Here is a 12860-nt window from a genome sequence, read left to right on the forward strand (position 1 = left end):
ACAACCAGATGCTGCTCAGACCTTCCAGCTCTCATTCTGCCTCCAGCAACCCTGAAACAACACTGACAGGCAGATGGGACAATAAGGTGATGGGCTACCCTCAGCTGAAAGTGAACAATCACCTCCTGCTATCAACAACTTAGGTAATTGTCCCCTTACACACCACATCTGCAAAAGCCATATTCCAAGGAACAAAGCTAAGATTTTATTGCTGGTCTCTGCAAGTAAATTTTGGGAAGGCCATAGAAAAGTAATTGCATTTGTGTGTGTGTGAACTCACAAATTAACCCCAGGAACTCTGTTTATGGCGGGGGGGTCATTTACAAGGAGAGGTGAGAGCAGCAAGCACACGTACCCCTGACTTTGATGTGTCACTCACCTGCCTTCCCACAGCTCCAGCCGCTTGTGTGCTTTGATTACCCGAGCTTCCCCCGCCACCCGAGCTTCCCCCGCCACCGCTTCACTCAGCTGCTTTCATCTTGCCACAACAACAGCACCGTGAGAAGAAAGGGGGAGAGGGAAGAGGGTGAGAAAGAGAAATAAAAAGATTTGGGGCTGGAAAAGTCAGCTTGGTTGAGGAATCTGGAAAGAACTGACATGCTGTCAGGCAGAGATGAAAGCACTAGAAATAAGGGATGGGTCGCACACTTATTAAAATCGTGGTATGATTCTAATAAGGAAAGCACATCTTTGGCTCCTCCTTGAAATCCCTCCGATGAAAGAGCCACCCAACAACCTGGGACAGCTAAATTCAGCGCCATTTTTATCTTTTGTCAAATATGCATAAAAGCTTCTGAAGACAACTGTCCAACACAAAACTGTAACAAAAAGCATTTTAAAATCTTACTTTAACTGATCCACAGGCCAGACTGACTATCAAGCCTGAAGTGATGCCAAGTAGTGAAAAGAAACCTAACACCAGGCTGAATTAAAACTTTCAGAACTGTAGTAAAAAAGCAGGCAGGGAAGGGGGATGAAGAACAGTTACGAAAATGCAGGACGGCCTGAAATATTTCCCTATCTTCAAAAAATGTTGCCTTGAAATTTCTACCTGCTTCATTCACCTTGCCGCTATCAGATTTTTTTATTATCCTCAGTTTTGAGAATTTGTCTGGCACTTAGTATGCAGGAGCAGTGCACAGGAATAGATCCTGCTGCCATAGATAATGCAGTTCTAAGGGAAACCCATCAATTGTTAATGGCCATGCAAATTGTTGAAACTAGAGAGTTATTCACAGTTATCTCACTGTGATTTGGTAAGTGTCCATGCCTGATGTGATCACTCACTTGATATATTATTCCATTACAATTCAAGTAGTAGTCTTAGCTTTTGGGTTTAGAGAAAAAAAAGTGTAAGGGAGTGTGGAAGGGTGAAGGGATGTTATTTGTTTTAAATTATTTTGAACAGTTATACACACCTTCTTATGTAAAGTATGATAAATCCCTTCCTGTGATTTCAGTCATGCCTTACTGAAACATTTAAATCCCTCCTATGAGAAACTAAAGGAGCTTAGCGTGCAACTTTAGACCATGATCCTGTGAAGCACTTTCTTATGTTTCAACCATACACATGGTGCACACATTTTCTGTGGCACTGGATCTTCCAGCTGCAGTTCACACCATTTTACAATTTCTGATCAGGGTTTTCTACTGCTTATGCAAAAATTTGCTGGCATTTAATAAGCCATAGGCGTCTCCTCAAATCCATAATGCATTCACTCTCTCTTGCAGCAGCAACCTACTGATCATTAATTTTCAGCTTTATTGCAGCTCCAACATTTCAGCTGCTTTTTTTTTTTTTTTTTGCATCTTGTCTGAGATTTATTACTTTCAGCAAAGTGTACTTCAGTTTTTCCCACTTTGTTTGCTGATTTTTAAACCGCCCTTAAGGGGGAAGTGTTACTATTCTTTATAAAAAATTCTGAAATCACAATATTAAAAACTAAATCCTATAATTATGTTTCCCATTTGGATTAGATAAATTACATTTAATTAAAAGAAAAATCTGCTAGCACCCAGCACAATGGTTGGTGGCAAACTCATAAGATTAAACATTCATGTGTTTATCTTCCTGAAACAGCTGATTGAGTCTGAGACACACCAAAACAAGCCTTCAGAGATATAAACTCAGACATTGTAACAAAAATTTGTCCTTCCCTTCAGACAAAGATTCTGATTTTTAGAAGCAGCCTCTGAATTTATTCTAGACTACTACAAAAACTACGATTCTGATGGGCTTTCTGGTAGTAACACATTGAACTACCTGACCGCACCAGGAATTCCAGTATTGTGATGTCTGCAATTATTTGCCAGGCAAAAACCAGTATCAGAAGTCAAGATCTTCTAGGAGAATGAAGAAAAACAGGATTCCTACCCTAACACTGCCACGCTCCTCTGTCTCCCACAAGGCTGTTGGTCAGGTGATGTTCTCCATCAGCCTGAAGGCTGCAGGGGTCATAACACACATTGCAGCTTTAGCAAACTATTTATACCATGCTCCTTTTTACAGCCTCAGAGAACTAATTACTAACAGGATAGGATCCCCCACGGATACACTCAGCAAACACTATGGTATACGATTTTCCTTTAGGAATTTACTGCTACGCGCAGGCCGTCAGCATCACGCGCTCAATTTTGTTTAGGAGCCGAAGAATGATTGATCTTATTGATTTGTGTCAACAGTCTGACATGGCCATATCGACCAGCTGTAATTTTGTAGGAGGAGCTGGGAAGGGAACTGGAGATTGCATTCTCTGTGGCACATCACCCTGCCCAAATAGAAGATGATGTTAGAGATGCTGGTACAGCCATCGACGGGACCGCACTGGGACTCGAACCGACACAAGTGAGTGACGAGAGATTTCCCACGACCATGTTTACAGCAAATCCACTGCTAAACACCCAAATGTATAATTATAATCTATTATAATTATGCAAAGAAGTAACATTTCAGAAAGGCCTTCTCATTTCCTATTCTTAGCACTGAATACTTTTGTTTTGCAGCCAATCAACTAAATTAGCCCTAATTCTGTTTCATTCATAAACACAAAAAGGATATTAGAGGGGGAAAAAGTGAATAAATGGAAAATTCCCTTAGGAACCCAGGAATTATTTTGTTCTCATGTATTTCTGGACTAGAAAGCATCATGGAGAAATAAGTCAACTTACAGAAGCTTTACTGAATTTGCTAAATGCACTGCAGGAGTCCTTGGAGGAGTGATCAGGAACGACAGCAGTTCAGTGCCTGGAAAAGCAGTGGTCTCCAGTAGCAGCTAAGTGAAGCAAGGAGAGTTAAAAGGTTCATATACCAAACATGTCCTCACCCAGGACAAGTAAAACCCCAAAAAAAGCTTTAAAGGCTATTTGCCCTCATCAAACACGCAGAGGAGAGCTGCTTTATACTGCTTCTGACAACTGTCACCTTTTATTGGAAAATAATTTTAGACCTATGCTCACTGATGCTTCCTGAGAAGGGAAAACAAAAAACATAACCGAGTAGTATTTCAGTTTTACACAGGCTCTAAACATTATAAAGCACTAAAGTAAACCTCCAAAATTCTTAGGAAAAGCAAAGACTCCTTTCTATTTTAAAAGCATATGGAAACATAAGCATGGTTGCCAGTGGCAATCCTGACTGTCAGACTGCAGTCCTGAGACATCCAGGCAAGAGAAGGCAGGAGCTCCTGCAGCAGTCCTGCCAGCACCTCACTTCTCCCAGGGACTGCAGGAGGGTTGAGAAGCCTGTCTCACTGGAGTATGAAATGGGAGCCTGATTTACCCAACACAAGCATCCCACCCCTACCACCTTTCAGGGAACACCCACTTAGCATCCTGGCCAAGGAGACAGCACTGAACCACCCAAAAAACTGAAGCTAAATCTCAGCAAGAGTTGGTGGGAGAGACAACTGCAGAAACACAAGATGTTTAATGAAAAGGGCCTCTTCTTTCTCCTATTATTGAGTAGGCCTAACCCTCCTGACTGGCTTACAGTTATGTTTTCTTATTCTAAGAAATGATAACATTTTAGGAAGTCAGATTGCACTTGGAAAGCCATCAGCCTGGCAACACTCATATCAGGTTTTTCCCAGAAAAGCAGTAAAGACACCACATTTTGCTGAGATAGAGCCTGTATTTCTTTCAACACTAGTTCCCCCTTCTCATGTGAAATGAATCTCTTCTCTTTCGTTCTCATTTGGAATTATTTTCTTAAAAACTTTCTCCTGCAGCACAGCAGTATGCTGATCTCCCACCTCTTGGCCTTCCAACACCCTCCCAGGCTATGTGGCACCCCTGCCACAATACCAGCATAGCTTCTTCTAGTGCGGCTGTCAAATTGTTACAAATTATAATTTGCTGTAAAAGTGGAAGGAAGGACTCCCACCATTCTCTGGCTACGATATTTAATTGCTCCTGTGCACACTTGGTATCTCAGGCACCTCCTGCCACAGCTCCTCCCTCCCTGTCTCCCCTAGAGATCTGGGGGTGAGTTGTATCAGCATTACATAGCAGTAATGCTCCCTACAGTCGACTGAGGAGGCTCCCAAATTAAGGGTAAAATAGTGATGATACCTGTCCTGTTTCCTCCTGAAATCTGGATTGAAAAAGAGCAACACAAAGCCTCACATAAAAGCACAGCATAGGCAAACACAGGAAGAGGAACAAATCTATAGCTCAGTGTAAACCATGAGGTTTTGAAATGTGTATGTCCCAAATACCTGGCAATGTGGAAAGGTGCAGAACCTTAAATATAACCTGAAGTTATATTCATACATTCTCACAAGCTAAACAATATCCATATAACATGAGACAAGAATATAAATCTTGCATTATCATCTAGATATAGCCAAGTCCATGAGAAGTCAGTCACCTTAGCAGCTCAGAACACGGCATTTAACTCCATTCACAGGCCAGACAGTTATCCATGTACCTACCAATTATTCTTCTCTGGTTAGCAAAACAGTTTGTTTACCCAAGACCACAAAACTCAGTGGATTTTCTGAAACAAAGCCTTCAGAGAGAAAAGGAAAACAATCACAGATAATACTCCAGAAATCATCAGATTACAGCACATTCTCTTGACTCACATCTGTTGAGTAAATAAGTGCTTCGTGCAGACCAGTTTCATTTACTTCCCTCTCCTGCAAGCAGCTGCTGGTTTACTTTCCAGTGGGCTGTTCCAGGACTATATGTGGGGCAAAAGGATTATCTACAGCAGTCAGAGCAGTAGTCTTTTTCTCTTCAGGTTTGTCTCGAGCTGGAACTCCTCTTGTTCACTCCCATTCTCCCAGTAAGATGCACTACTTCACAGACACATGGATGCAAATAGGCCCACAGCTGAGAACACCCTCAATGCAGCAGGGAGCAGCAGGCAGCTGCATACAACTTGCAACAGAATCCCAAATTCAGCCACCTCCCTCCCTTAGGAGCAGTTTCAGTGAAGGTTACTTTAGGCCACTACAGAATATCCTGGAAAAGTCAGACTCTGCCCTGTGAAATACCCAGCAAGGGAGGATAAGAAGGCAGGAACACCAAGGGATGCTCTGCAGCACCTTCTTGCTGAGGCCACCTCACTGGAGGCACAAAAGAACTTTCTCTTGCCAAAATAGGTAGCTGGAACTGTTACTCTCAGCTGGGTTCAACAAGCCCTTGAAGCTACTTGTTTCCAGATTAATTCTACTTAAAATGATGACTCAGATAATTTTTTTCTTTGGATTTTGTTCTGTTATGAAGTGTCTCTTCAATGATGATTATTCATCAATAAACTATCCTAGATCAATTTTCCTAGGCAGGAAAAATAAAAGATGAGCCCCTCGAGCTGTGAAAGCTGTGTTCACACACATTCTGCATGCAGAAAACATCTGCTGCAGACCAGATCACCCATCTACTGGAATGCTTTGTCACCACACAGCTCATATGAGATGCTTCATAGAAAGGCACAGAAAGGCCCGGGGCAACCAATTATAATAATAACTCACCCCACAAGAAAACTTAATTACTTGAGGTTAGGAGGGCGCCTGGTTTAAGGCCCACGGGCAGGGTGGGCTCCTCTGCCAGTGCCTGACCCTGCACACCCAGCCACACACGCGGCAGCGCCCAGCACTGCTCGCATCGGGAACACGCTCACGCACACGGATCCACCCGCTCCCACACCTCCACCGAGGGAAGAGCCTGCTGCAAGCAGCCAGGCTGAGGAGTGCTCACAGCTGCCTGTGAGCTTAAGGATGCCCCTGCTCCCAGCTCCCACCCCTGCTCCCAGCTCCTGCCAGGGCATCAGCCAGGAGCCTCTGGAAGTTCCTATCTCTCAGGGCCCTACTTGTATTAAATCAGCATCAACAGGCACATAAGGACACTCTGCAATACAGAGAGCAAGAGGAAGAACACAACAGAGCAAGTCCTATATTCTCAGACATCCATTAAAGCTTTGTTATTTACCTGTTTACTGCATTTGGATAAATGTATTGTAAACTAGGCAAATTTCCAGTTTCTCAAAAAATCAATATTAAAAAGTAGTCTGGTGGGGACAGGTCTCCGTAGAAGCCAAGTTACTCTGGGAAAATGCCCAAGCACTCTCAGTAGTTTTTGAGTTTTATCCAAGCTCCCGAAACAGCCTGGTGATATACAAGATGCCCTAACTGGTTCCCATCTCATTTCAGATGTCCTAAACAACAGCCATTCTGAACCTGGGTGATTTCTCAGACCTGTCCTAAACAGCTGCAAATGAGCTGACTTGTGAAGGTTTTTAGATAATTAAAAAAATAATCCAGTGAGTGATTAAGTGTGGCATTTGCATTTGTATTTTAGTACAATACACGGAAGCTCAGTAAATTACAAATACAAGAATTTCACCTTTGTTTGAAACGTGCACATACATGCATAAGGAGCTTTCACATTATCATCACATGTTGGATGGGCAAGCCTAAGCCTTACTTCACATTCTCCAGCCAGTCTGCTGAGTGGCAGTCATCCTTCACATGTACTTCTACCACTTCTTTTTTTCAGTATGCATGTTTTATTCCTAGTGGGAAGGAAGCAAAACTAAAACCTGCTTTTCTTCCCATTCTGTACCTATTGCATGACTATGACCAAGACTCACGATTTTCAAGGGTGGTGGGTTCAGCTGTCATTGGCACATGTTCCACCAACAGAGTGCACACCAGGTAAACCTACCGGGTACCAGGCATCAATGAAAATGTTTAGTTGGATATATTCTCCTGTAGAAGAACACATCCAACCCTGCCTAGTGCTACTGTGTGCCCTGCAGAGATGTCTTCCTGGTGTAAGCATGCAAGGTTCTTCTGCTCTCCCCTTTTGCCAGCACCCACAGCCCCAGGCAGATCTGTGAGCAGCTCCTGCCATAGGCTCTTCCTCCACTACCACATGCCTCCAACCTCCTCTGGCAGAACTAGTCCCACTCATGAAGTCCTGCATGTTTTACCTTCCTTTCTCAGTTCAGTCATGACCACAGAGGCTTTTTGAGCACTGACCAGTCAAAAAACCTAGTCTATAAAGAACACCTCATTATCCTATTTGTCCTCCACCATAGCTCACTTTTCTCCAAAAAATACATTTTTTCTTACTTTTCCTCCTCCATTCTACTCCTTTCTTTTTTTTTTTTTCCTTTTTGCTTCATTCTCAACATTAACTTCAGATATCAAGCATGGATGAGGAAAAAGTCTCCTTGAATGAGCTTCTGGTGAGACCTTATGTTTTTTGAGACTATCTCCACTACCCTCTCCATCTTCCGAGGGTTTGGTTGCTGCAGGTCAGAGGATATAACACAGACGTTATTTTACTTTCCTAGAAAGATTCTCATTTTGGTGCAAACCTCTTTTCTGCATCTGGCTTTATTAGAACATCATATTCCTCCATTTTTTTTTGTATCCACAGACATTTATATTACATTCGAAAAAGTAATTATTTGGAACCAGTTAAGCCTGTATATGAATTCTGCCTTTGTTTAAAACACATTGTACATATGTATATATTTAGACTGTCATTAAATATTTAAGAGGCTGTCTTCAAACTTCAGCAGCAGCAGCTTTATTCCCTTAACCCTTTGTGAAATGTAAAGCTTGAGGCTGAAATCTTATTGTGGAGGAATTCAGAAAGCCCAGATGCCCTAGTGCTGGGTGACAAAGGCCACCTCTGACAACCAAGGACACTGTAAAGAAAACCAGAGGTTTTCTTTGTTTTCTTTTATATCCTGTTTGCTAGGAGTCTAATCATGATAATGTAATTCATTTTAGTCTGCCTCAGCTTTATCTGCTGAGATGCATAACTAGGATGCAAATTAATTAGCTGTGACATACAGATGGATCTTTCAATACAATTCACAGAGACAGTCAAATACACACACATGCCCATCCATGCTTTTCCCAAACAAAGAAAGACACTCTACACATTTTTCCAGAGGTCAGGAAGTCACCTTGCTTGGCTTTTTCAATCTCCTAGAGAGAAAACACCACATCCAGCAGACAGGTGGACCTCTTGTGAACCCAACACCAAATGTTACACCCTAGATGAAACCCCATGACAAGTAACTTGTGATTTGTGCAGCCCCACACCCAACACATCATAAGACCACTACCCTGCTAACACAAGGTTAGCACATTTTAAAATCTGGTCACCTAATTGACCTGGCTTGGCAAGGCCTCTAACCTAGACCAAGTCATTCATACATCACCCTGGCAAGCACTGGTATGTCAAGACTAGCTCTCCATGACCAGGGCACCTACACTACTGTCTTTCACATGAAGTGGTGTAAGTATCACAGCAGAGGATAGGAAAATCAGTACAGAAAAGCACAATATGCAACTCCCAATTGTATATGGATATGCCAATAGACGTATTCTGGAGAGTATGTTTTTCATTTTTCTTTATTAAAACCTTGAAGATGCATTGTTAAATCCAAGTCCCAAATGCCTCACAAGAGCCACTCCATGTGCAGTTTTCAAAGCCCAGATGTATTTAGAGACACTTCTTTCCAAGCACTACAGCCCCACTGATGATCGGATGCTGCTTTATGTGGGGTGAAAAATGGAGCTCCATCTACAGCTTTCACAGCTGAGTTACACATCAGCACAGAAGCATTTCAACTGGACAGCTGTGTCATGCTACCTTGGGGATGCGACCCTAGCTGATTTTATAAAGGGAGTGGAGCACCATGCATGGTCCCTACGGGCACAGAGGAGGCAGAAGACACAGGCCCTGGCAGGACGCAGTGCTGGGAGAGCAGCAGATGGCACACTCGGCTGTGCATCGGCACCGAGGCACCAGTGAGAAGGGGCAGCAGCACACTCCGCCAGGTGCCCTCGCTCCGGTAAGATGCGGGGTCAAAGAGCTGCAGCATCTGCAGCTGTTCACTAGAGCAAACCCCTTCACCTCAGCAGCTTGACCACAGACTGAGCTTGCCTCAATTCTTGGCATATTCTTATTTTCTTGACAGCATCAGTTTTCAGTTCCTGTCTTTTAACAGCAGCATTGCAACAAATGTTGAAGCCCCCCACCCCAGATGCAGCTGCATCCTAGCAGCAAGCATGCCTTCTGTATGAATAGCACAGCACAGTGGGTACAGTTGGGTGTATGCTATTGTACCCCCGAGGGTTGCTATATACAAATCACCACAATAAATGGCAAAGACACTTTAGGGGGAGCAGAACTCACAGGGAGAGGTCTATCTTTTATTAGACCAAATGGCATAACTGTAAAAAAATTGAATTCACGTGAAACCACAGGCAGGTATGTTTGCTTTTATGACAACTTGAGAGCACACACATTGTAGAATACAGCAAATAACTAGGATTTTCCCCCATCTGTAAATTAGCTCTAATTGCTCAGATCTAAAAACAAAAAAGCAATACACCTTGAAAAACTGCAATTGTCAGGTCTCCCTTCTTTCCCAAAGCATATGCTCCCTGAAGGAGATCACAAGCCAAAGGGACTCCCAGGTGACAAATAACATGAGCTTAGCTTAGGATCTCTACTGATCATCTGGCACTGATGCTGTATCACTTCCACATGTGCATTATTTCACCATTTGCCCATCAGTTTCCTGAAAATGAATGGGATTTAAAGCCCACTGAGTATTTGCACTGCTCTTTCCTCCCCCTCCGCAGCAGAATTACAGTAACCAAAAGGTGAGCAGAGTTCACCCGGGTACATCTTGCAGGCTTCTCGACTGTGCAATGCTGACCTTCCCAGTCTCTTCCCAACCCCCAGGGATAGTTTCGGTGGAGAAACAGACAGCCAGTCGGAAATTTTCGCCAGTATTAATGCCAACGTAGTTTCTTCCCAAATGCTCTCCAGAAGTATTTTTCCACCCACGTTCCCCTGTGCACCACAAAACCCTCCAGCCGCTGGCAGCTCTGGGTGCAGCTCCACTGCACATCACGCAGTGCTGTACGGCTGGTCTGTTTTAATTCAGTGTGTAATTCATGCTACCCAGGAAATATTCTCATGTGAAAAACTTTATATACAGGCACCTACTCTGCAGCAAACATAGCGGTGGTCGGCATTAAATAAACTAATCAGCTGCAAACGGCTTAGTCAGCATCGCAATCCTGGAGGTAATTCCCAGAAGCGATTTTCCCGGCAGCTATGTATACAAACCTGAAAAGCAGACTGGAAGACAAGGGCAGCAGTACAGCGAGACAAAATTTGGCTTCACAGTGATATTACCAACAAATAAAAATAAAAGTCGAGGAAAGGTAAGCAACCAGGCGTTCACAGAAAGCACACACTGAGCTCGCATCACTGGTGTATTCTCTCACATGTGAAAACCAGAAACTCAGACGCAGGACACAAACACAGCCAACACTCCTTCCTTCATTGATACTGTGCTGGTTTGAACTAAGAGGAAAAACACGGCAAGGCAAGTTACAGACTTGTCTGTGAAGATACACAGACACAGGTCACACGCCAGGCAGTGCTTTTTGGAGAGCGCATCCCAGCCATCACCCTCAGCAAGCTCACTTCGGGAGCCTGGCTCACATGCGACCTGGAGAGAGCTGAGGACTCATACAAACTTTGTCTCAGGGCAGGGAAGGCACAGGGCATCTGGCCTAAGAGGCACAGGGGGGACAAAAAGCAGTGCCAAATGCCAGCGCATCCTCCGAGAGCACCTCCACCGCTGGCAAGGTTTGGAAAGCCATCAGGCTACGCATGCAGGTCACCAGTCCCCGGGCAAGGAACGGCCGCAGGACACCGCATCGCCCTTGAGTGCCGCCCCGCCAGCTCCCGCGGCCAAGGCAGCACGGAGCCAGCCGGCAGCCTCACGGGTGACGGGAGAAGCCACCGACTCGCCCAGAGGAGTGATGAATGCCTTCCCCTGGCCGCTGCCAGCGCACTGGCACACATCTGCTCCTATCTGCCCGGCGGCCCGGGCCGCCTGCAGCGGAGGGCATGCCGGCATACCCTGGGGATACAAGCACGGGGAAGGGGCACCGCTCACTTACTTTTCGTATTCAGCGTTGTCTCGGTCGCAGCGCGAATCCTTGTGCTTTTGCCAGTCTTTGCCATGCTTGCAGGTGGTCAGGAGGACAACATCCTCTCCGTTATGGACGTGATATAAGGCATTCCTGGTGTCTGACCCTATCCCCGTCAGGTACCTTTTCCCCTTGAATACCAACATGTACTTCCTGAGAGGAGGGATGGTGTTAAACCTCAAAAATCCCTTCTCCCCTCCTGTCCTAGGATGATCCTTAGAAAAGAGCGGGATAGAAACGTCAAAGTTGGGTCTGAAGTTTTCAGTACTGATGCTGGCTTTGGCCAGCATAGCCTGGCCAATGTCGAACCCCACATCCTCAGTGTAGTCGGGCCAGGTGCCGGAGTATAAATTAAAAATTAGGTGGTTTCTGCCGTTGTTCCACAGGTGGAGGCTCTGCACCTTGGAGCGGAGGTTGTGCACATACTGGGGCGAGAGCTGGTCTCGGTCCAGCGTGTCCAGGCTAAGGACGAAAAGGCAGGCCTGCCCAGGGTCCGAGGTGTAGAACCGGGAGCCCTCGATAGCGGCCAGGACGTTTTGGTAGCTCTCAGCGATCTTCTCCCCCTTCTGCTGCGGGTACACGTAGACCTTGAAGCCGTTTTTCCGGCACTGGGCGAAGTCGAAGCAGGACTCCATGCGGCAGCGGCGCCCGCGGTAGAGGCCGGCGCTGGCGTCCCGCCGCTGACGGGGAGAGACGCGCCCGCCGCCCTCGGGGCCCGGGCGCTCGGCGGGCGCGAAGGGCCGCAGGGCGTCGGGGAAGCGGGGCCAGGGCCGCTCGGCGCCGCCGGAGCGCGGGCCATGCCGGCTACCGGGCGGCGGGTGCCGGGCCGCCCGCAGCCGCACACCTCCCAGGTAGAGCAGCAGGGCAAGACAGGTGCCGGCAGAGAGCAGCGTCAGGTAGCGTTTTTTGGCCTGCATGTGTCCGGCGGGGGTCCGGGGGGCTGCGGAGGAAGGCGGGGGCAGCCCGAGCTCGCCGGGCGCCGCTCTCAGCTCCGCTCCGCCATCTTCCCGCCGGCGAGCGCTTCAAACTCTCTTCGCCCACCTCCGCTCGGCGCCGTTCCCCAAGCCGCCGGCCGCGGCCGCGCATGTGGGCGACCGCCGCAACTTTCTCGCCGCCGGTGTCTCAGGGGCGGCGGGCGGCGGCCCGGCGGCGGCCCGGCGGGGCGCCCCGCATGCACTCAGGGCCGGCCCCCCGCGCGGGGCGGGCACCGGGCAGCGCCGCTCCCGCCTTCCCGCCGCTGCCGGCGCTCGGCTCCGCCACGCTCCCGCCCACCCCTCTCCGCCCAGCGCCGCCAGCCCAGCCCAGCCCAGCCCGGCCCGGCCCAGCCCAGTCCCGCCGGCTCACAGCCCGCGGCCACCGCGCCGCAGCCTGACGAAG

General features: G+C 46.9%; 1 protein-coding gene across 1 annotated transcript in view; it reads right to left on the minus strand.

Annotated features, from left to right (window-relative positions):
• EXT1 (exostosin glycosyltransferase 1) overlaps nucleotides 1–12651 on the minus strand; it is a 176889-nt gene extending 164238 nt beyond the window's left edge. Inside the window, exon 1 of the mRNA XM_059865672.1 lies at nucleotides 11454–12651. Within this exon, the coding sequence (XP_059721655.1) occupies nucleotides 11454–12400 (947 nt within the window). The 5' untranslated portion in view covers nucleotides 12401–12651. The remainder of the gene's footprint in view (nucleotides 1–11453) is intronic.
• Between the last annotated feature and the right edge of the window lie 209 nt (nucleotides 12652–12860).

Source organism: Haemorhous mexicanus, chromosome 1, assembly GCF_027477595.1.
Source record: "Haemorhous mexicanus isolate bHaeMex1 chromosome 1, bHaeMex1.pri, whole genome shotgun sequence".
NCBI lineage: Eukaryota > Metazoa > Chordata > Aves > Passeriformes > Fringillidae > Haemorhous > Haemorhous mexicanus.